The 23676-nt window shown below is 48.8% G+C and overlaps 7 protein-coding genes across 7 annotated transcripts; 1 reads left to right on the top strand and 6 right to left on the bottom strand.

The window, feature by feature from the left end:
* Positions 1-258: 258 nt before the first annotated feature.
* On the top strand, positions 259-2574 carry LDX57_004252 (uncharacterized protein; the record flags this gene model as incomplete). The annotated part of the gene is made up of 3 exons (XM_046085912.1): positions 259-670; positions 732-978; positions 1038-2574. The coding sequence occupies 3 exons, from the start codon at positions 259-261 to the stop codon at positions 2572-2574; spliced, it is 2196 nt and encodes a 731-aa protein (XP_045941875.1).
* A 248-nt stretch (positions 2575-2822) lies between these two features.
* On the bottom strand, positions 2823-4269 carry LDX57_004251 (thermophilic desulfurizing enzyme family protein; the record flags this gene model as incomplete). Its single annotated transcript, XM_046085911.1, has 3 exons — positions 2823-3336; positions 3422-3895; positions 3974-4269. 3 exons carry the CDS (start codon positions 4267-4269, stop codon positions 2823-2825), a joined length of 1284 nt encoding a protein of 427 aa, XP_045941874.1.
* A 683-nt stretch (positions 4270-4952) lies between these two features.
* LDX57_004250 (uncharacterized protein) lies at positions 4953-5838 on the bottom strand (the record flags this gene model as incomplete). Its single annotated transcript, XM_046085910.1, has 3 exons — positions 4953-5368; positions 5448-5643; positions 5704-5838. The coding sequence occupies 3 exons, from the start codon at positions 5836-5838 to the stop codon at positions 4953-4955; spliced, it is 747 nt and encodes a 248-aa protein (XP_045941873.1).
* Positions 5839-7176: 1338 nt separating this feature from the next.
* On the bottom strand, positions 7177-7832 carry LDX57_004249 (uncharacterized protein; the record flags this gene model as incomplete). Its single annotated transcript, XM_046085909.1, has 3 exons — positions 7177-7379; positions 7446-7581; positions 7656-7832. The coding sequence occupies 3 exons, from the start codon at positions 7830-7832 to the stop codon at positions 7177-7179; spliced, it is 516 nt and encodes a 171-aa protein (XP_045941872.1).
* An 8706-nt stretch (positions 7833-16538) lies between these two features.
* Positions 16539-19193, bottom strand: LDX57_004248 (uncharacterized protein; the record flags this gene model as incomplete). Its single annotated transcript, XM_046085908.1, has 1 exon — positions 16539-19193. The coding sequence occupies one exon, from the start codon at positions 19191-19193 to the stop codon at positions 16539-16541; it is 2655 nt and encodes an 884-aa protein (XP_045941871.1).
* A 953-nt stretch (positions 19194-20146) lies between these two features.
* On the bottom strand, positions 20147-21935 carry LDX57_004247 (putative rhamnogalacturonase; the record flags this gene model as incomplete). Its single annotated transcript, XM_046085907.1, has 7 exons — positions 20147-20235; positions 20298-20603; positions 20659-20872; positions 20925-21059; positions 21108-21315; positions 21374-21452; positions 21503-21935. 7 exons carry the CDS (start codon positions 21933-21935, stop codon positions 20147-20149), a joined length of 1464 nt encoding a protein of 487 aa, XP_045941870.1.
* A 407-nt stretch (positions 21936-22342) lies between these two features.
* On the bottom strand, positions 22343-23612 carry LDX57_004246 (TauD/TfdA dioxygenase family protein; the record flags this gene model as incomplete). Its single annotated transcript, XM_046085906.1, has 4 exons — positions 22343-22446; positions 22499-22730; positions 22786-22907; positions 22967-23612. 4 exons carry the CDS (start codon positions 23610-23612, stop codon positions 22343-22345), a joined length of 1104 nt encoding a protein of 367 aa, XP_045941869.1.
* Positions 23613-23676: the final 64 nt, after the last annotated feature.

Raw genomic sequence — 23676 nt, 5'->3', positions numbered from 1 at the left:
AGTCCGAGGTCCCTGCCCGCCTTGATAAGTGAAAAATCTGCAGTTGCATGACCGCAAGTCGAACATCTTACGCCATTTTGGTCCGATGAGGGGGACACGGGCTCTATAAAGTCCCTGCTGGACGCGCGCAATCTCGTCTGGATGGTTTTGTTCTTCATTCGACTCTCTCAACGGCCCGGGGCTGTCTTCTTGTTTGGTTTTCTTTCCCTCCTCGTCTCCGCTTCGATATCCTGTTCCTATTCCTATTGTCCCGTCCCCATGTTCAAGCAGTACTCCCAGATCCTGTCTCACAAGAGGAGGAAGAGCAAGGGAAGCGCGATCCAAGTGCTCTCCGCTGCTCAGTCGGAGCCTGCCTCCGAGACCCCTACGGCCAATGAGCCCGTCGAGACGTGGGTTCACTCGCAGCCGTTAGATCTGGATGGACAGCAGCAGAGCGAGTGTTTCACCACTCTGACGCCTCGCATCCATAAATACGACCATGTCGCACAGCGGGGAAGCGACCGGTTCATCGAAGACCTGAACGCCGCGCTCGGTACCGACAGCGAAAAGCGCAAGGAGAGCTACCTGACCTCCGCCGTAGGAAACTACGCCAGCTTCCTGTACCCCGAGTGCGCGCCCGACAAACTCGAACTTATCGCTTACTTGACCGAGTTGGCGAACTTCCATGATGGTATGTCACGACTGGACCGGATAAAACAACCTATGAAGACTAAACGCTGACACGTACCTAGACCAGGCCGAGAGCAAAGAGGAACAACCCGCAGGAGAAAAGACCGACGAACTGAGCGAGTCGCCTCGTACTGAGGTGCGGAAGAAGCTTCTCCAGAAGGTCATGGGCGGTTTGACCGACAAGGACGGACAAGACATCATTGACTGCTACCGGAGTACTTGGCTGGTGACTCCCGAGGTCCCGACGGCGGACAACTGCGCCAACCTTGACGATTACGTTGCTCGTCGCCGTCTGAATGCCGCTATTGAGTGGGTTTACCCTAATTATATTGTTCTTCTTGACGTTCGGAATGCTAATTTGGCGACAGCGTCTACTGGACCCTGATGGGCTTTGCCCACGGCACGCGCCTCGGAAAAGAAGACCAGGCGATCGTGCGAGACGCTTTGGATGCAGCCGAGCGCACGATGTTCTTCACGAACGACTTCTACAGCTGGCCCAAGGAGAAGCGCGACTACAAGACGAGACGCGTTGCCAATGTGAACCTCTTCCTGATGAAGCACGAGGGGCTGTCCGAAGAAGATGCACGCGCTAAGACCAAGGAGCTCATTCTGGAGAACGAGAAGGAGTTCCTTCGCAGACGCGAGACGCTGTATCACAACAACCCGGAGCTCCCTGCCCACCTGAAGAAATGGATGGAGGTCCTGGGCGCCGCGCTGGGTGGCATTCACTACTGGTGCAAGAACGCGCCGCGATACGACGTTCCCGACGAGCCGTTTGAGGAGAGTGAGGATGAGTCCGAGGACTCTGAGGAGGATGGTTCCAGCGATGAGGAGTCCAGCGACGAGAATGACGAGGCGGACGATGAGGACGAGGAGGCACACGAAGAGCCGGTTGCGGCAGAGTTACCTGCTGAACCCGAGGAGGAATTCCCCCTGTGGACTCCGCTGGTCGCCGACGAAGAGGCTCTGGCCGTGAATCTGGATTCTTCGGCCCTTCTTGCACCCACTGGCTACCTTGGCTCCATCACCTCGAACGAAGTCCAGTCGGAGCTTCTCACCGCGCTGAACGTCTGGCTGCAAGTCCCGAACCGACCCTTCAGCTTCATCAAGCAGGTCGTCGACGACCTCCATCACTCGACCCAGATCCTCTCCGACATCCACGACCAGGCGACCACCCACCACCAAAGAACCGCCGCTCACCACGTCTTCAGCCCCGCGCAGTGCATGAACAGCGCGACTTACCTGTTCGTCCGCATCGCCAAGGCTGTCAGCAGCCTGAATGTCCCCGGCATGCTCGGCGGACTTCTCGAGGAGCTCGAATCGCACTTCGTCGGTCAATCCTGGGACCTGAACTGGCGTGCTACTCTGGACTGCCCGACCGAGCAGGAATACCTGGCCATGGTCGACAAGAAGAGCGGCTCGCCCTTCCGCATGCTGGTTCGCCTCATGCAATCCGCCAGCATGGGTGGCGTGGCTCTTGACTTTGAGGGTCTCGCGCAGCTGTTCGGTCGCTGGCACCAGATCCGCCAGGAATACCTGGGTCTTCTGTCCGGTCGCAACCAGTCCAGCTTCGGCGAGGACTTGGACCAGGGCAAGATCACCTATCCGATCGTCCGCTGCTGCAATGTCGATCCCAACGCGAAGACGGTCATCCTCGGCATCTTCAGACAGAAGCCTCAGGGCACGACCCTCTCGACGGAAAGCAAGTTGCAGATCCTCGAGCTCCTCCAGAAGGCCGGTGCCGTCGAAGCCACCTACAACTTGGTCCAGCAGCTTGGACGCGACATTGTCAAGAGTGTCGGTGAGCTAGAGGCCGTTGCCGAAGAGGCCAACCCGACCTTGAAGGCTCTGGTGAAGTCGCTGGGTGAGCTTCCTGCACCTGCTCAGATCTATGGATCTGCGTGAAAAAGTTATTGATTTATGATGATGGATGGAATGATGTGTGATGATGACACACTATGTATTTTCTTTGTACTCTCATGATTTATGCCTGTCTCTCGCTTACTGTATGCCTATATGTGGCTTATGTGTTATGATTAATGATATGACTCACCTTTCTTCATTCATTCCGATGTGTAACTGTAACTGTAGCTCAGAATATTCTTCCAAACAACAAAATTGAGATCATAGACCTAGTAACCAGATCGACAAAACTAAGTATACCAAGTAACCTCCGGCAGCTCCCCCAACAAGGCATACCGACCCAGCTCCCTCCTCTTATACGCCACCGGATCATGCAACGTATGCGTCCGAATATCCCTCCAGAACCGATCCAATCCCACCTTCGACGCCGTCGCCCTGGCTCCAGTGACCTCAAACACCCCCGAAGAGACCTGCAACCCGACATCCGTCGTCACAACCTTGACGCTGGCAATCCACTCGGCCACCTCGCCGCGCTCCTCGGGCGTCAAACCCGCCCGGTTCCCTCCGTGGCGCGCATACAGCGACGCCAGCTGCTCGCCAGCTCGGTCGGCCAACGCTTCTGCGGCGCGCAGATGCGCGAAGAAGGACCCGTAGCGCTCCAGGATGTAGAATTCCTCCGTCGCGGAGTCTTTGTTGTCGCCGCCGAAGGGCCACGCGCGTGTCGTGGTGCGTGTGTACTTGGATGCGAAGTCCAGTGCGCCGAGGGCGATGCCGAGGTAGAAGTTGCTGAAGACGAGTTGGATCCTGCATTTTTCTGATTAGCATCGCGGCCACTCATATCCACTTCCGAGAATATGAATGAAGAGGACTTGGGGAATAATCAACATACGAAGGCAAAAGCAACCCAGCAAACGGAATCCCCAACACATCCTCCCTTGGCCTCTTACTCTGCGCATCCCAGCCCAGCGCATCGGTCCACTTTGCCCTCACATTATCGATCTTGACACCCCCGGATTCAGTCAACCTCAGGCCGATATTATGCCAATTATAAGCGAACTGAATTCCCGGGTCACTGGTCTTCACGATCGCAAAGATATGATCCTGTGTGCCTTCCAACACGCCCTCCAGCACTGTGAGATCCGACACCACGCCGCCGGTGTTGAAGTGTTTCTGGCCGCTGAAAATGATTTCGTCGCCGTCTGAGGTGATCTTGAGATCGTTGTCGCGTGGGTTAACTGCCCCGCCGACGAAGTAGTTGTTCGAGATGATGAGCTCGTTCGTGCGGTCGATTTGCTCTGCCGTGCCGACTACGTTGGCGGTTGTGGACCAGAGGAGGTGGTAGCCTAGAAGCATTCCGAGGGATCTGCGATCAATCACCCATCATTAACATTCTCTCCTTGACGCACAAGATGAACAGAGAAATGGGCTCCTAGATACTTACCCATCCCCCTTCGCAACCTCCCTAATTGCCTTATAACCCACTTCCCAGGACTGCTCGCCGCCACCATACTTCTTCGGTCCCAGGACCTTCAACAAACCCGAGTGTTTGAGCAGTGCGATTTCCGCCCCCGGGGACTTGTTCTCCTGATCGCGCTGCGCGGCGTCTTGCGATAAGACCTGCGCTACGTCGCGCGCTCGCGCGATCCATGCGTCTGCGGTATCGGGCAGCGCGGACCATTTGGTTTCGTATTCCGCGTAGATGGCGGGGTCGGTTGAGGGAGTGGGAGGTTGTGTCATGGTTGATTAAGTGGTTGGGTTGTTTGATAGCAGTCTAGTACAAAGAGGAAAGGGGGGCAGGGGATGCTCAATCTGTAATGGTCTTCAATAATATCCGCGATGAGGATGGAAGGGTGGAGAGAGGGACATGGCGTCGTATATCTATGCGTCGCTCCCCTGGCGAAGGGAATAGGTATCGCAATCGCGCATGCAATTCGGGATAAACCTTACATATGACGTGCGAGCCTCAATAATCAGACTAGTTGGAGAATGCGAGAAAAGGATGAAAACAGGCGACTGAGAGGTATTCGTTATTTGTTATTCGTCAACGACGTGCAAGATGTCGTTATCATAACACCATCGGATGCCGTCGATCTTAGGGCCCGAGGGACCCACGGGGTGGAGTCGTGCCCTATTTTGTGTTCCTTGTGGCCGAGGAGGTTCTGTAGAATACCCCGTAGGGGGTAGGAAGTAGGTCATTTTTCAATTAGATTTTGAATGATGAATAGATTATTAGATCAGGAATATGCCCATTGCACTATGTTGTCTGTTCCTGGTTACCTAGCATTTGACCCTCCCTGTACTCCGTGGACTAGCTACCTGATTCTAATCGCCATTGCCAGAACTCCCCATCAGCATCCTCGCGAAATAATGTAAATCATACTACAAAGCTGTGAACTGCACCGAATCACCAGACCAGCACTCTACTCCGTTTTCCTGCCTCTCTTCCCAAAGAACCTCGACGTATCCCCTAACGGCAACTCCACCAACGCCGCATCCTTCAACAACAAATGAAACACAATATACCAACCCACCAAGCCAGCCACAAAGCAGAACCCGCCCCCGGCCTTTTTCAACGTCACAGACGACGCATGATGTTCATCTGCCTCTGCGAAATAGCTCGCAGCGACCGTCAAGAAGCCCATGTCCACGAGGAAGAACACCGCGATGTAGGCGAGATTGCTCGGCAGAGAACCGATCAGGAACGTGAAGACGAAGACGGTCCATAGTATCATGAAGAATCCCAACGCGTTATTGTACTGTGTCGTGTCGCCGTTGTAGGAATCTAAGACGCCGAAAGCGGGAGTGAGGATTGCGCCGTAGCCAGCGTAGAAGAGGCCTACAGTTATTTCCATGTGTTAGATTCTGGCTTTGAGTGTTTGAGCAAAGAACAGGAGGTGGATTAATTAAATCCGTACCGAAAGCGCTAAAGACGGTGTACGCAAAACCATTTCCAACTGAGAGCTCCCACTGCGCGGTGACTACTAGACCGAATGCCGAGATGAAGAAGAAATTGCCGACGAAGACGTTGGCGGTCGTAACGCCGCGCCATTCCATCAAACTCAGAGACAGAGTTGTGAGGGTGGTGCCAAATGCGCCTAGGGCGAGGGCGGACTGTGGCATTCGCTCTTAGAAAACAGTATCATTTGTTTGTGGAGAGTGGAATTGACTTACGCCTGCTCCTAGCGACCTTGGAGCTTCGGTCGTCACCGTGTTCGCTCTAGATTGTCGCTCAATATCAATCTGATGCGTGGGCTCTTTGATGCCGGTGCCATTGGTGGACTCCTGTGTCACTGGAGATGTCGACATGATGTGTTTCTCGATCTTTCAAGTTAATATTCTGGCCGAGAGCAAGAAATACCGTGTATGGAAAGAACACTCAAGGGAGAATCGATGAACAACGGAAGAAAAATACCTTGAAGAACGGAATGGCACTATATATTCAGAGACTCATTTCACAGTCTCCCGATTTATCAATGAAGAACTCAGGTTATAGAGTAACCGAGCCATGGATTCCGGCCATCATTGCACCATTGCCAAATCCAATTGCGACTGTACATTGTCGATCGAATGGTGAAGAAGATCTACTGTAACGGACGGCTTATCACGACGGGAAATAGATTATATCACCCCAAACCTGTGTTAAAATCGACCTAAGCCCTCTCTGGGGTGAAATCTCATGCCCAAAATTGGGTTATCTGGGTCCAAGTGCCGATGCATAGTTTAATCGGAACCCCGTCGAACAAGTGGGGCGCATTGCACAATTAACCTTCGGATGATGTGCTTTGCCATGTGGAACCTGACTCTCCGTATCTTTAATCGGAGAGTGTAGTCTTGATGAGAGGCATATTCTCTATCTAGATTCGAGAACATTGGCTCGTGGCTTGTATCCGGCAAGTTAAAATTCGATGGATTGATTGCCGAGGCTGGGGGCGTTGGTTGTAGGCCGGGCTGTGACCTTGTCATAGTGAAGATGAGTGACATAAAGAGAGGAGTAGAGATAATCTAGTTGGGACACAGATCTGAAAGAAGCGAATGAGGGGGACATCAGGAAGAAGAGATCCTCCTGTTGCGTACTCGGAGGGCTAAGTCTAATGGCGATCTGACGTGGCGGGTTGCGCCTCAGCACCGCACTCTTGCAAAAAAAGCGTAATCGTAAATAAAATTCTATGGGGTGACTGCCAATAGAGCAGGAGACTCATTGCCTTGAATTTCTATCTGCCTCCGTAATTGAGTTCGTCCTTGTATGCTTGGACTTTACTTCTATGAAGGGTAAGAAATGGGCCTGATCTATCCGACAGTATCCATGTATTGGGTAAGGATGCATTTTTGGTGTCGGGAAGCAAGAAAAGAAAGCTTGCTGGGGGTAGGTAAACTTGGAAACAGCTAAGGCGTTCATTATATTGGAGTCATACGGAAATCACATGTATAAAACATAAACCGAAATTTTGGAATGCATAGAACTGGCTAAGAGCATTTGAAACATGGCGAAGGAACAACTTGAGTAACCACTGGGGATAGAACATCTTGAAGGGAAAGACAAGGTAGAGGAATAGAAGTCATGTACAATAGGAGTCAAGAGCAAAGAGAGAATGAGAGAAAGAAACTGCGGACAACAGAGCAAAGAAAAGAGAAGAGGTATCTCCTCTAATTGAGATCCAACTCCAAGGTGGAAAGAGACCGTCCTTGAGCAGTGACTTCAAACACACCACGTTCATTGCACCCGTCGAAACGGAACCGGACGATAACCTGCAGATCATAGTGAACTTGTCCGCCTACCATCTTGGGACCGAGCGACGGGAAATGAAGTTGTGAAAAGTCGAAGAAAACCGTAGAAACATTCTGAGCATCTAGAATCCCCAGTTAGTCTGCTCAACGACTCTCACGGGAGATGTGGGATCCCAAAAGGTACATACCAGGCGCCGCCGCATCTCGCGGGGCAATACTTGAATCACAGCTGTAGATGCTTATCGACGCCGCCATCAGTTCCCCGGAAGTGAAGGGGAAATGAATTGGTTTGGTGACGGTATAACCATCAGTGTAAACCTCACCCTAGAAGGAGCGAACCATGAAAGTCAGCATGCTTTATGTTCTTCCTATGTTTATCTCCATCCTGGCGAGCCTACCTTGCAGAAGAACCAATCAATCACCCCACGTGCCATTTTGTGGCCGGTCAAGGGGTTCACAAATGAATTCGCTTCGTTGTCCAGGTCGTAATTGTATGGGACTGGATACGATATTCCGTCGTGGATAAACTCGACCAGCCGGGTGGGAGGCAACGATGCCCCGACAGGCACACCCATCCGCGATCGCCATTAGCCTGGAAAATGTTAGTTGTCTGGCTTGGCTCGCTATGAAATGAAATTGGGAGCAATCACGGGTTTGGCAATGACTCCACAGCTATTCCATATTGATGGAAAAATGACTGCATTGTTCTCGACACGTAGTGGGATTGCGAGAACCCGCCGCAGAGAACAGTTTTCTGCGCAGCCGTTAGCACCCAGGCCATTGGAAATGTAAATCTGGATAGGGTGGGAGTATACATTGATTACGAAGCGGTTGGTCACTCCACGGGCCTTCTCGACTTCTTCATGTAGCAAACGGCAGATATTGCGAGTGACCGGCTCAAAGTAACCGCAGAGGGCCTCACTGTTGTTTAACACATTAGGATCGTCACTCTGAAACATAGCGAACGAATGCATACCGAGATAACTTGACTGCCATTGCTTGTCGATCGAAAATTCTGGGGTCGGCGTGGTCAAAGCCGGGGCCTACATGAAGTAGGTATGTATCTTTTTCTTTACTACTGCCCAGAGTGCATTTCGCTCTTTCAAAATCGTTCGCAAATTCACTTCCTTGACCCTTCTGGGAAAGAGGGACTTTGGAGAATGAACCTTCGAACAGAGTTTGTAGGTGGACATAGAAATGGCGATCCACGGCCGTGGCCCCACATAACGAGCCTGCACAGAGTCAATGAAAGGTTGTTCGCGTTGTTGTTACTCAGATGCCAACAGACCAGAGTGTTTAGTCAGTTGATTGTATGAAATCTCCGGACTCATGGACACAATCTCATAGGAGGTCAGGTCCTAGAATCTATTAGTCACAAGGCACAGCCTCATCTGTATGGCGTGTAGAACACATAAACATACGACTGTTCCTCCGCCCAAATCGCAAATTACCACACCGTCACGTTCCTAAGGATCATTGATTAATGGCTGAAGTGAACGGATGACAAGCCTTTGCATTGGTCTGGGCGTGACTTACTTGTAATGGTACGGTCGGTCCGAGCGAATATTGGTTGCTAGTCAACAACGTCGTCACGATCGCTTCCGGCTCTTGTATCAGCTTAAAGCTAGGCTCCCTCTTGTCGGGCCCTGTAAAGTCCCAAAACCTGCATTCCTAATAACATCGAAGAAGGCAGTCGTTGTGTTTTGCTTCCACACTGCGGGAATACCAAACCGGAACTCAAGGTAGTGTTGGTCCAAAGTGTCGGCCCCAAGATCATTCCGCAGAGTTGCGCAAATGAACTGGTACAACTCCCCGAGGTAATTAGAAACAACTTTATGGGCATCGATAGTGTCCAGGGTGCGCATGATCCCAGTTTGTATAGCCTCTTCCAAAAGTGAATCTCTGAAAGCTTCTTGGTCCAGGCGAATGATTTCATCCCTGGCTTGACCTGGTAGCCCCAAGCGCACCGAACAAGATCCCCGTTTTCCAATGGATAGGCGATCAAACTCGGAGTCTTCGCAAATGTTCTTTCACTCAAGCCCGGCCACCTTGGGTATTTCCGAGGTGATTGCATAGACGTCTTGCCATCGGAAAGACGGACGTAGCTGAAAGCTGTCATGCCAATTAGACTAATATTCTGAAAAGAATAGTGTTACTCACTAGAGCCTGTGGTCCCGTAGTCCACTCCGACGAAGATTGTTGGGACCTTCTCCATTTCCTTTTTTCTTCAGTGCCAAGGAAAACGCCGTGTGAGAAAAGTCGTCTGTGCGAATTGCAAATGGAAGACCTGGATGGACGAAATGGGCAAAGGCGGAGCAGCAGGCCAAGACGACAAAGAATAAAATGAGATGCGAACTAGAGAAATCTCGAAGAATAAAGCGAGCTTGGTGGTAAGGAAAATAATTGAGAGGGGCTCAGAAGCGAAGATGCTCTGGGTAGAGGAAAGAATAATTACTGGAGGGCAAGAAGCCAATCTATATATATGTACTCTTGGTCAATTTATTGATTTAGCGGCCTGTGGGAGGCCTCAGGTCAATGATACACCGTATGGCCCTCGTACAGAGAGGCTGCATTTACCAGGATGAACAAGCATAGGTTATTGCTGGAGGACGAACATGCTAAGACAGCAGGGTCTAGAACCCTCTGCATGTACCCAAAACGGGTCGTGTAAACAGGGATTGAGATAATCCGATAGGTAGCTGTCCAGGTAAAGAACTTGAACACGCTGGCCAGCATTTTGAAGAATTTGCAAAATACCGAGGCGATCAAATACCGCCATGTTTGCAGTCCACGGTCTGTATCCAGATTACTGAGTACTCATGTACATAAATATTTCTCTATACTTATGCGTTTTTTGTTGTATGAATAACTTGTGAGATTAATGTATTGAAAGTGGCACAGGCTTCGGAAATTTACCAAAATGCTGGCCAGAGCCGTAAGCCTGATACAGTAGCCTCTGTCTCGTTTTCTGCTGGGTTTTGAAAGCACTTCCTTGTCGACTTGCCATGGCAGACAAAGAAATGAATTTCTTTTAAGACAAAGAAATCCTATTAAGCTACGAGTACTGTCATAAGCCCTTCATTCCCTAGTCACCAGTTTTTATTCTCGCAACACGCAAGTTCGTCTTGTTCATTGCCTACTTTACGTTCTCTACACCTCTTCAACATATCCATATAGGATTCCTTCCTAGATAGTTGCATATAATGCCTCCTGATCGCAGCAGCCGCAAAGTTTGAAAAAGTGACGAGATCTCGAGCAAAGCGCGCTGCTCAAGAGAAGTGCGGGGTATGATAGAGATTTCCTGTTTTTCTTTTTTCTTTTCTTTTCTTTTTTGCCACATCGAAGAATGCAAGTCGTTACTTACCAGCTCGTCAGGTACCTAGCGATAACCTCGCATCTGCCAACCCAACAGAAGAAATCATGGTTGGACAAGCAGACGACAAAGGTGAACCTGAGGTGGCCGTCGAGGATCCCGAGTTTGTAAGAAACCTCGGTTCAATTATTCTATGTCCAACGTGGAGGTCAAGACCATTATTCATCTTTCTCGATGCTAACTCATGGTTCCTTTACAGGAACGGCGAATGAAAAAGGCCTTTGAGGCGACAAAGAATACCAAGTGGGATCACAGTAAGAATCAGTATCACGAGCGGCCAGCTTATGAGGGCACGGTTGGCTGGCCCACATTCTGCACAAAGACGACCCGAAGTCTTGCGAGGCATATAACGTATGGCATTCAGGAATGGGCGGCGGATTTCTGTGTTGAAGACCCAGAGGTTTTCGAAAAGGAATTCTCAACTGAAGATAGAGAGGAGCTCATCAGAAGCTTGGATGGATATTGCAGGCAGATGAGCTGGAGTGAGCTGATCGACCAAGTAGGACGTGATACTTATGCCTACAAGTGCCTCCCTAGGATAATTACAAGCACAATCCTTGCCAAGTCCATTTGGGAGGATGTTGTCAAGGACCCCTTCTTTTTTCTTGGGGATGAACCTGCCCCCATGCCTACCGGAGGCCACTCGGATCTCCTTGTGCCGTCAAGACCCGAAATTCACAATATGTGGCGGTGGTGCCAAAAGGGTAAGGCTAATGTTTATCTCTCCCTCTTGGGGTTTCTCATGAAGCGGCTAGCACATACTAATCTGGCCTTCAGTTGATCCGTACCATTCCTGCATATGGCGCCAAATGACTGTGCACCACCTGATCGAAACGTCGGGTTTGAGCAGGAGCCCTTCACTGGGACTACACATTGTGAAATTAAGGGACGAGGCCATTGAAAATATGGCAAAGAAAATCATCAGCCCATCCGGAACTCTGCATCGATTGTTGAAGGATATATCCGACCCTGAAGAGGAAGAACGTCGGCGGTGGAAAGTTGTGTTGTTATACCGCGATGCAGAGCAACTCAGCTACGGAATCAACGCTCAAGACTTTGGGTACAGGTTTCACCCTTTTGGTTCTCCACCCATCTTCTCTCCCGGTATGAAAGACATTGAAACATCCTTGAGGGTACATAATGGCGAATCCGAAGAAAAACGGGCACAGAAGCATCGCCTCATTCTATTTCAGTTCAGACCGGGCTTGACGTACACTTGGGGGGAGCAGCATGAAAGAGGTATAGGAAAGTCGGCTTTGTTATGGCCAGCCAATGTGGCACTTTCCGACCGTTCCCAACGCTTCACCTGCTTTGGATGAGAGTCGATACTCTCTGGCGCGGAGGTTTATTTGAGTTTTATCTTCCATCACCAAAAGTTTTAGGACAACCCTTCACCCTTGTCTTCTTCTGTTCCACTGCTCTTTCTTCTTCGTCTTCTTCTTCTCCCCCCCCCCCCCCCCCCCCCCCCCCCCCCGCCCGGCTTTATTTGTTTCCATCTCCTATGTACTCTCGGTATCCTATGATCTCTTCTGGTTTTAACAATGAACCCTCTACGGCCACAAAGTTGTGTCTTTCGGATTTCTGGCCATTTTGTTCACCACCAGTACCATTCTTAAAAGTGGTCTACCAATATATGAGGTCCTCTCAATAGTTGTAATTTTGTCATTCTAGAAGTCCTTCCAGCGTAGAACTCGTCGATCACGCTAATTTCTATATGCGTAAGCAAGGTTGTCGCGATGTACTTAGGGTTTAAACTTTCCGACGAAATTCTTTGCAAGCTTCAAGCAGCAAATCTCTGGTGTTCAACCGCAGAACCGAAACTACGCCTCTCTCTCTATTTCTGTTCCTAGTTTCCTTAAGTGAACAACATTGTATCTTTGATACTGTATTGATTCATCCGATACGAGGTTACCATGGAAGCCTTCTCCGAAAACCTGCCATGGAGTAAGGAACACCATTCGGACAAATCGGTTAAGTCTAGACGTCAAACCTGCAGGATGATATCGTGACTCACCAGAGAGGGGGTCTAGACCCTAGAATCATCCATACCAGGCGATAATTCTGCGATGGTGTATATTGCAAACACCGCCATCTGACTTGTTGGTGCATGTACGTATGTCACTGTGGCGTACCCGGAAATTGCCATCAAAAATACCAACACACGGGTCTCGAACTTTCAAAGTAGGCGACGGACACCCATGTCTGGTAGAGACGGGTTATGCTGAGATTGCGCCCCATGCTGCCCCGCGTTTGTATTGGCATCGGGGCTTATGCCCACCACACCCACAGGCCGCATACCTGCATACATGGTTCCAGTTTAGGCAGACATCCGGGCCTGCGTCTGTCAAGAAGGTCCGTGCGCTGTGATGATTCCTCTATGGCGTTTGCGATGGAAAGTCTCCGATGACTCCCATGGGCCGACAGACTTACGGTGTAGGAAGTTAATTTTTTGGACAGAGCTCTGGATTCCACGGGGCTGCAAGACATAGACTCTCCTCGAACTTCATGATTGGTCAAGGCGCGTGTGATGCGGAAACAACAGCCCAAACTGTCGTTTCTGAGCTATCGGAACTTCCCCACGGTTTAGGCTTGCATCTGTGCCGACGGCTGACTGCTTTCGGTGTACTGATCGCATTGATTGGAATATTCGGCTAGCCTAGACTGGTAGGGCGGGATCATACAGCTGAAAGCTAATGTTGCTGTTTTTGGGATCCGGTTTGACGGCCCTTTGGAAATCGCTGGGATTGCTCGGAAATATCACCGGGCTGCAAGGCATCCTGCTTTACATCGGTAAGGGTGGTTTGATGCATCAGATGGTGCCAACGGTGAAGCTCTAGTCCAACACCCGGGGGATCAAAGTTGTGTTGGCTCCCAACAGACTGCAGGTATCGAGCCGATAGATCTGCGATAGCCAATGAGACCTAGGTGAGATCGCTCGAATGACTGGTCTAGCTCTGAATGTCTGACAGAGCTTCGGACGAGCTGCCAGGTTTTTCAAGGGTAGCGCAGAATTAACGGTACCACTGGACAGAGTGACTATTCCATTGGTACGTTCTTGATTCTGCACGGTTCATCCATCTCCCTCCTTCGCCACAAAAGTCATAATTGTAGAGAGCCAATGCAGAAACGGTCGTCGCGCTAGAGCTTGCAACTCACCGCTTGGCACAGAATCATCGCAAGCTGGACTGAGACAATTGCAAGTTGTATAAGGGTGTAGTGGAACATAGCAAGTTCGGAGAAAGCTCAAGATGCGGTTGCATCTATATCCCGACTTCCCAAAGCGGTATAGACCCTTTTGCGGGAAAGGTTGCCTTGCCGCCTGACCGTCGTGCGCCCGCTGCCTTGCTGCCTTGCCGCCATAGCTTGTCTTACCACCAGCTTCCATTCGCGTGACTAGGGGCAAGCTTTGGGTTTGTATCTACGCAGGCCCGCAAAGCTACTGTTGCAAGGCCAATCAATAGAAAGCTTGACCACCCATCGAGCGCGTACACCGGAGTAAGTGGCGTGGCATGCTCAGTCCCGGTAATCAATATGGGGCTTCAGAAGGTTCTGACTTTCCAGTGATCGCAGCAACCATAGTATTATTCAGGGGACTTCGTCGTATTTTTGTCTTCACGTTTCTTTCTCGCTTATTTTGATTTTTTACTTTTGTTTATTTCATTTTACTCTATTTTTTCACTTACATTTTCAAACACAGCAAGAAAACCTCGGTCGATGTTTAGGCTGTTTATCTAAACATGTTCTCTATAACGTAATCAACTACCGAGCGACGAATACCACCGAGCGACGAATTTTTATCGCACCCACTACAACCTCTTACCAACGCGTCGATTATCATCACTACTATTGAAAATGCCATTATCTCAAGAAAATCGAATACAAATGGCTATCTCAGCGTACGAAAATAAGACAATCAAATCAATATTAAAGGCTGCCAATACTTTTAGTGTGCCTGAAGCAACTCTACGCGCTCGTCTAAAAAAAAGACAATCACGCGTTGAAGTACGCGCCAATGAACATAAATTGACCAAATTTGAAAAAGAATCTCTTGTGAAACAGTTTCTTGATACAGATAAACGAGAATTTCCAATTCGGCCTGAATTTATGCGTGAAATGGCTCAAATATTGCTTTCTGGACGTTTACAAAACTCTACTGCAATTCTTGATGTTAACTGGGCTTATAAATTCACCAAACGCCATCCTCAACTATCTACACGATATAATCGACGAATTACCTATCAACGTGCAAAACAAAAGAATCCGCGAATTATAATACCATGATTTCAAACAGTCTACAAGACTATCCAAGAACACGGCATACACGAGTATGATATCTGAAATTTCAATGAGACTGATTTTGCAATGGAACTCTATTCTACTGCTAAAGTTATTACTGCAGTAAAGCGCAGTGAGAGATCACGCAGAATTATTCAAGGTAACCGTGAATGGATTACAATTATTGAAACTATTAGTTCAAAAGAATTACATATACCATCGATCATTATACTGAAGACAGATAATCAGCAAGCTATCTAATTTCAAAAATTTAAGCTTGCTAGAGACTAATAAATTGCAATTAATCAAAATGACTAAATAATTGATGAAATAAACCTTCGTTAATTAAAAGAAGTGTTTAAACCATTCTCTAAACGCTCTATGACCGGTGTTAAGCGATTACTTATTCTTAATGATCATAACAGTTATTTAATTGTTGAATTTGACAACTTTTGCAAACAAAATGCAATAATATGTTTTTATATGCCTGTTCACGCTTCGCATCTTTTTCAACCGTTTGATATGGGTGTTTTTGGCCCGCTTAAACGCGCATATGAAAAGCTGCTTGAGAAACGTATGATTGCGGATAACAACCATATTGATAAAAAAAACTTTTTATCGCTCTATCTAAACACACGAACTCAAATCTTTACTTCTACAAATATCTGCAGTGGCTTTGCAGAAGCAAGGTTTAAGCCACTTAATCGAAAGTGTATTCTTTCTAAATTTATCTTTCAACTGCGCACGCCTACACCTGCATCATCATTAATTGAAAGGTCAATTTCCTCTGCTTTTCAGACTCCACAGAATACTCGCCAATTAAATCGCAAGATACGCAGTCTACAAAAAAGCCTTAATACTAAACGAAAACTTTCTAATAGTCCAGTTGCTCATATTCAACATCTTGAAAAGATTGCTCAAATGGCGATGCAAACCAACCTTCTTTTACAGAAAGAAATCAAAACTTTACAAGCTGAAAATGAGCGCAAATATAAAAAAAAGACAAGAAGACGTGCTCTACTAGGGAATGATAACCTTCTATCTGTACAAAAAAACCAAAATCGCATTCAGCAGTTAAATACGCAGCTTAATGAGCAACCTGAGCAATCTACTCCCATACCTCGTCAACGGGCTTTGCCACGCTGCAGTGGCTGTGGAACAGTTGAACATACAATTCGGAGCTGCCCTAGTAAATAGCTGAATTTTGATATACTTAGTTAGTTAAATTTAATGGAGTTTGTGGTTGAATAGCTTCAATTAGTGGTGGGTGCGGTAAAAATTCGTCGCTCGGTGGTATTCGTCGCTCGGTAGTTGATTACGTTACAGTTTTCTGTAAATATCATATTTCCAGTAAATTTAATTTTCATGGAAACTACAATTAATTACACTCGATGTTCATAGAACCTGGAAGGGATGATGGGATTTCCATACAGGTAACGCTTTTGCAAATTTCAATCATTCCATAAATAATGGTAAAAGCAGATAGAGATCTCTCGGCGGCTGATTCCACAACCCGTTTCTCTATCGCCAAAAGTAACACCGGACCCCGAAAGAAGACAGATATACAGTCTGATACAAAGTTGGAATCTAAAATGTCAACATCATGTATTTTTCCTTCGATGCCTTTTTCCCATCACTCCTCCAAACACTCTCCTACATGCAACCTCCTACATTTCGAGCATCTTGTCTTTCGCGGGGAAACAACAGCGGGCTTTGGTGCTGCTCGCTTAACTTTCGGCTTGGCTGGCGACCGAAGTGCAGGAGAGGCGGCTGCAAGGGTTGGTTTACTTTTCGTAAATCTGGGCGCTCGAAGCTGCGGTGTCGGTTCTATCATCCCTTGTATTGTGCTTGCCGGTGGCATTTCCCTAACAGGGTCGGATTTGACTAAAACCCTTTGAGTTTGAGGACTTTGACGAGGCATGGGTAGAGCAGGAACAGTAGCTAACGCAGGAATAGGCGTCGCTGCTCGTGAAACGGGCTGGCTTGATGTGAAGTTCGGGGTCCGGAACCGGGGCGGGCTTTCTGCGACAGGGTCTGCGTGGCTTTCCTGCCCACTGGAAGATCCATCGGAGCTTGATTCGAATTCAGAGGGATCGAAATCGGCATCGTATGACGTCGGTTGTCGAGCGGTTCTGTTGCGTCTGTTGGATCTAGGAGGCTCGGGGGTGGGACTCCGTTGGGGTTGTATTAAGCTCTGGGATTGGACATTGGGTGTTTGAGTTCTTGGGCTTGGGGACCGAGACCAGGGTTGTTGCTCCTGACTCGATGGTGGGCTGGACAAACTCGAGGAAGACTCTTTAATATCTTGAGTGATGTCCTCGCGCAGATGGCTTCTTTCAATCGGCGTATTTGGAAGAGAGCGAGGCGATTCCTGGAGTGCCTGGCTTATTGGACTGGGGGTTTGAGCCCTGGTAGGCTGCTCGATGGAGGGATAGATGTCAGTCTGGATCCGTTGACGAGGTGACAGCGGGACAGAAGCAGGTCTGTACGATGGCGAGTTTCGTACTCGTTGAATAGGATCGTTGGTCTTAATTGGTGTGGTAGGCGTCCTGTTCAACGCCTCATTGTCCGTTGGTTCATTTTGACTCTCTGATCGCACATCCAGTTCGATTGGACCGACCCACTCAGTCTGAGTTTGTACTGACGAGACGTCAGGGCGACTGTTCGACATGCCGGGATGAGGACCAGACGAGCTTGAGCCCACGCCCATATCATTGCGATTACCGATAACCGTCATTGGGGGCTTATTCTCGATATCCATGCCGGTCTCCCCGAAGAGATTCAAACATAGATAAATGATCGCCCATTTCTTCAGAAGGCCGTGAAACCAGACGAAAATAGGATACCACATCGTCTCCAACACCCGTAGCTCTCCCCGGATAAAGTATGGCAATTGCTTTGCAGCCGGATATCCAGTGGACATGCCCCCGAGTATTCTTAGCCTCTCGCTCGTTTTCCGTGGGCTGGCCGAGATTATCATCGCGAGCGCAGCGTCAAGGCAAAAGGCTAGAAGCAAGAAAGCTAACGCATGGCTACCGTAAGCTGCAGATGGCATATTCCCCCATTCAGTGGCGATGTTCAATGAGTTTCTGAACTTCATTCTCCCGGCCTGTCGTGCGTACCTGACGCAGTAGAATAAACGGTGTGTCCAGACAGCGGACTCAGGCGTCGTGCGCGCGGGTGGTTCGAATGCGTCATGACCAGCATAGCCCTTCGCGGTGTGGTATCCCTTCTCCAGTGCCCATCTTTCCAGGAAAAGCGCGGCACTCTCTTCGTTGTAGGAAGCAGAATCTGTCGGTTGTGCTCGTTTGAAAGATGTGCTGAACTCGCGATGCTGGAATAGAGCCTTCGGACAAGCTATAACCCGAGCGGCATGTTCCCCCAAAGACAACCCAATCCTCGGTTCCAGCTGGGTGTTTCCAACACGGGGGCTTATTTCAAAGAAAGGCAGTTTGAAGCGACGAATATGTTGGTGAATCATTGCGAATCCCACGGTGGGGCCGAAAGAAACCAACAAGCGATCCAAGAAACGACGGGGCCAAAAGACATTGGGATCAACGAGGACAACGATATCCGTTTCAACGATCTTGACGGCCTCGCTGATCATGTCGCATTTCCGGGTCTCTTCTGTACCAAGCACACGGATTGCAGTTTCTGGAAAGCACTCACAGAACCTGTTCACCATATCCTCTGTCCCTGCGAGCTCACTACTGGTCGTCACAACGATGACCTCTCGCACCTTGTTCAACAAGCAGGATGTTAGGCACTCTTCGACTCTTTGTCGCTCGGTATCAGCCGTCGAGATGATGGTGGTGCAGTTTCTTTTTTTCGTCTTTACGATGTCAGGACTCTCGTGCGTTTTGAAAAAGTAATAGAACACGCCCCATTGCGATATGAGGCGGACCACGCTGAAGCTAACCACCATGTAGGATATCACATGCTCCGGCGTTGAGACAAAATGCCAAAGGCGATCAGTGATGCTATCCGACGGCCCCGATTGGTAATCTTCGTAGATTTTATCGCAGAACTCGCAAGGATAGCCAGATGTAAGCCAAAGCACAGCAATGAACACTGACTTTACCGGTGATGCAAGGTCTTGGATATTGTGAATACCGCTGATTAGGAAATACAACACTATGTTGAGCACCGTGTGATAAACCATGGTGATCATCCTCTCAATATCCTTTTGTAGTCCAATGACTTCGATGAAATCAGTGACATTGAATTGCCCGGAGACGGCAATAAGAAGTAAGGTTACATTCAGTAAGTGACGAGAGAGACGAGACATCGTGGCAAAGTCAGGTCAACAAGGACGGAGAAATGGGTAGGTGAGGTGTTGTGATGACGAGTCAGGGTTTCGGTACAACTGCAAAGACGATAGAGCTCATCATGGCAAATTCCGGATATATCAATCTATTTAGACTTTTAATCTTAGGCCTATATTTGTAGCAATCTATGACAAAGGGCCCGTTTCATGGCACAAATGAGGTCGTGGAATTTTTTCTCCATCCATAAAGGACTGCAGAAGGCGAGCTACCCAGTAGGTGAAAGAGATGCAATGACCAACAAGATGGCCCAATCGGCCCAATTCGTGATTTACAACGAAAGCTACCGATCAAACATATTCCTCACAAAGAATACTCACAAGTAGTATTGTAGCAAACATTTAAAGGAAGAACAAAGGCAGAGAATCAACAAACTGGGTCCGTTTAGGCTAAAACATAGCCGGCCATCAACGCTTTGTGTGAGCAGAAATTCTTTGCATCAAGTTGGGTGTTAAATTTAGACTGGACATTCAAAAAACCGTGGAAGAATAATTCTGGAATTTTTGCTGTCGCCACGAGTCCACCTGGTGTTTACTTATGCTACACTACCTGTACCATTCTGCGAAGCTGCTATGGCTGTTACATAGTGGTAGGGCTCTATAAGCTAGTTGAGGAAAATAACGTTTTCTATGTCATGTTGCTCATGCTCCTCTCGTCCTTTTGGTGGGATTTTAGAAACAAATAAGAGCAAACGGGGTTTCAGGCGAACGACTTCTTTGTCTACACATTGTGAGTTCTTTCCTTTACCACTTAGAAATCTAGCAAGGAATTTCCTTTTTTTTTTCTTGTTCTTTGTTCTCTTCTACCTACCCAGTCCTTCAGAACTCAGCCCCGGTGCGCAATAGTACAGAATATTCTCAGCAGAACGTCATTTCGAATCGAAGGCAGAAAGTCGCTTTTCAATTCGTACGTGAACCTAAAAGCTTCCCCAGTAATGCAAATTATAATCCACACCATTAGGTCTCCACAGCGGCTTCGGAGTATAAACCGGAATCGGCACATCGGCTATAACGACAATCAGAATCTGCAAGCACACAAACAAAATGGGAACAGTAAACAAAACTTACTTCCGTATCCGGTGCTGGGTGCTGCCCAGGCCGGGCTCGGCGGCGCAGTCCATCCCGTTGGCGAAGCAGTAATTGTATACGTGCTCGTGTAGGCTTGAGGAGTAGCGTTTGGACTCCATGGCTTGATTCCGTTGTCTTCGTTGTACGAGTCGTCTCCTGTGCCGAAGATATTGCTGATCTTGTTGGCCACTTCGGTCCCGGATTCAGTCCATACGGAGAAGTCTTCAACGGTTACGTTCGTGGCGTAGGTGAGATCGTTGGCGATTAGGAAGAGAGGCGGACGTTTTACGCCGTTGGCGACAGACCCTGTGTTTCCTTTGAGTGTTTGGGTGAAAGAATGTGAGAAGACTGGCCGACGTACCGGTGAAGTTGCGGAAAACAAGATTACTCAAAGCGACGGCGCCACTGTCGGGCTCAAAGGTGTTTTGCCAGTATTGGTTAATGCTAAGGCCGTAGAGACTCGCCTTGGAGCGGAAATTCTCGAAGGTAATATTAGTGACGTAGCCTGATCCGCCAGGATAGGTCTTGATGAAGGCGATGTTGTTGCCCTGGATGATATTGATGTTTCGGGCGACCTTTTGGTTGATGTTAGTGTTTTTTCGTCAGATAGAGATAAGGAAAACTTACAATATTAGATATTTCGGCGGATACATTAAGACTTCCAATCGAGATCCCCGAGCCCGCTTGGTTACAAACCAGGTTTTCTACTAAAGCATGATGGGAGGGACTTTTCACAGATACACATTCGTCGCGGTTTGTCACCTGTTTCTGTTAGCTTCTTTTCCCACGGAGTTAAAAGTTGCTTCTAACCTCGTTATCATGAATGTAGTAATTCGTTCCAATTGCGTCGATACCATCGTAGCTACCCAGATTACCTCCCCGGATGGTCAAATGGTATGCCTCCACATTGACCGCAAAGTCAAGAATAATGTGGAATTTAGGGCTGTCCACGAGAATTAAGTCGTGAACTGACGCATTTGTGGGCGAAATCAGTCTCACGAGACGAGGCCGATCCGCACTTTCATCATGTTCAGCATGCGCATTCCCAGCCAACTCATCACCTGCAGGAGACTTACTTATTCAGATTTCGGTACAAATATCCCTGGCCCTGGAACGCACCCCGGCCATTAGAGGAGTAGAACTCAAAGTCGACCGCTATATCCCTAGTTAGTCTACAGATTTCCACTTCTGCTGAGAAAGCTTACCATTGACAATAACAAGGACATCTAGCAAGAACTTTTGGTCACCCTCCCCGTTGATGGTATCGTTCAGAACATCCACGCCGGCAAAGCCTTGGAGAATCAACCCACGTTCAATATTCCAGTCCCCTCCATACGCAGCCGTAATCAGTCCGTCGAGCTGGAATGCCCAGTTTGTAGCGTTGCTCAACACCACGCCCCGATTGATGAGGTATTCGCCTTCCGGGACAACCAGTCTGCTTCCCTCATGGCGGCGGACACAGTCATTGAAGGTCTTTTCCAATGCGTCCGCAATATCAGTGCTATTGTCTGCGACTCCGCCGTAGTCGAGGATGTTGCATTCTGTTTTCTTCTCCGAGAGGTCGGTTGTTGGACCGACACGGCCTATGAGTTGGCCGGAGATAGGGGATAAGAATAGAAGAAGAGGAAGGAGCCTCATTGTGACTCATGAAGGGTTTGAATTGCTTGTTGATACCCTTGAGCTAATACAGATATTTGCTGCTTTTAAGAATCGCTGATGTGCTGTGCCAATGTCTCAATCAAATGTCGACATTCTGCTCCTCCACTCATTGTGGATCTGATGCTATACAACTGATAAGGGGAACTGAACCCCGTCATCGGAGATTACAGAATGATGCAACCATATGGACAACTTACCTCATTATGGCATCGATGATACAATTCCTTCAGTAAGCATTTAATATCGCCGTTAGCGTGTCGAAGGAACAGTGAAGCTCTAGTCTAACTGTGGAAGGGTAATCTCCGATTCACGCAGCATTGCTTGAATAATGCTATACAAGTTATATTACTTATGGAAACGATCATATGACAAGTCTAGCCACCTATTTACGCGTCCTTAGATAGAGCCTCCTTCCTAGTCTTTGATTCGGCATCCAAGTACGGTTTTTCGGCCTGCGGCGCAACTCTGAGTCCGTGTCGGAGATGTGGGACTGGGAGCTCTAGTCAACAGAGTGTTTCTTTATTTCGTAGACGGGCACTTACAGTAGTCAAAAATCCCAGTGTGGAAAGTGGCCCGATTGTCCCAAATTGCGACCGCGTCTTTAGACCATTTCCATCTCACCTGGAACTCGTATCCTTCGGCCACGGTGCGGTAGAGGGAGTCCAATATCCCATCTCCGATTCTCTTCTCCAACCCCACGATCTCTTTGGTAAAATTCTCGTTCACGTAGAGAGTCTTCCAACCTGTCACCGGATGGGTGCGGACGACGGGGTGCTGTGGTAAATAGTTTAGGGCTCATTCGGTCATGTGGTAGGAAACAGTAACCTACGATAGTCTCGATAGGATCTCTGCGTAGGCAGCCACTCGTACGCAGCGCTTTCTCTGCTTGTTCGAGTCCGCTGTGTTTGGCCTCCAATGTCTCCAGGAATGCTCGCAGTTTAGACGAAAGCGCTAATCACACATTTCTCAGTAACGAGATATCACGAATCATCGAGGAAAAGGAAACCTACACTCGTACAACGCATACCCACTCGCCCAAATGGTATCTCCCCCAGCTAGGGTGCCATCTGGCCCTGCCTCCGGGAGAGTATCCATCTTAAGCAGCGTCAATCCAGGCGGCTGGATCTCGTAACTTACATCGGAATGCCAAATCTGGTGAGAGCGTCCGTTCACAGCCGTCTCATCCTTGTGGATCGGATGCACCCATGGTAGATCAGGTATAATGCCAGCCATCTGATGAATGTGCAGATCACCGTAGTACGCGCCAAACGCAATCTGTTCGTGCGCGTCCATCTCCTGGTCGCGAAAAAAGACAACGCCCCGTTCGGCGACCAGACGCGCTAGATCATCCTTTTGCTCGTCGGTCAGATCGGTAAGCTGCAGGCCGACAATCTCGGTGCCGATTTCGGGGGTCAGATGGATGATAGAGGTAGCGGCGCCCAGGAGCCGGGATTTAGCTGGGTCGGAGTTTAGGCCGCGGTCTGTAAAAGGCTTTTCAACGAGGTTGGGTAGCTTGAAGGGCGTGTAGTTCGGGTATTGCAAGCCCGCGGCGGGCACAGACTGCAGCGGGGATACGCCACGTGGAGTAGTGTATTCCGGGTGGGGAAGGCCTTTGGGGCGATCAGGGAGCTGTAGCTCTTTCTTAATGGATGGCATTTTGTAGGGCCTTAGCTACCCTTCCTGAGAACACCGAATTTATGAGATTTTGGACTGTATGGTT

This window comes from Aspergillus melleus (assembly GCF_016097325.1).
Source record: "Aspergillus melleus strain CBS 546.65 chromosome Unknown contig2, whole genome shotgun sequence".
In the NCBI taxonomy this organism is placed as follows: domain Eukaryota; kingdom Fungi; phylum Ascomycota; class Eurotiomycetes; order Eurotiales; family Aspergillaceae; genus Aspergillus; species Aspergillus melleus.
This window is presented reverse-complemented; position numbering and strand designations above follow the sequence as displayed.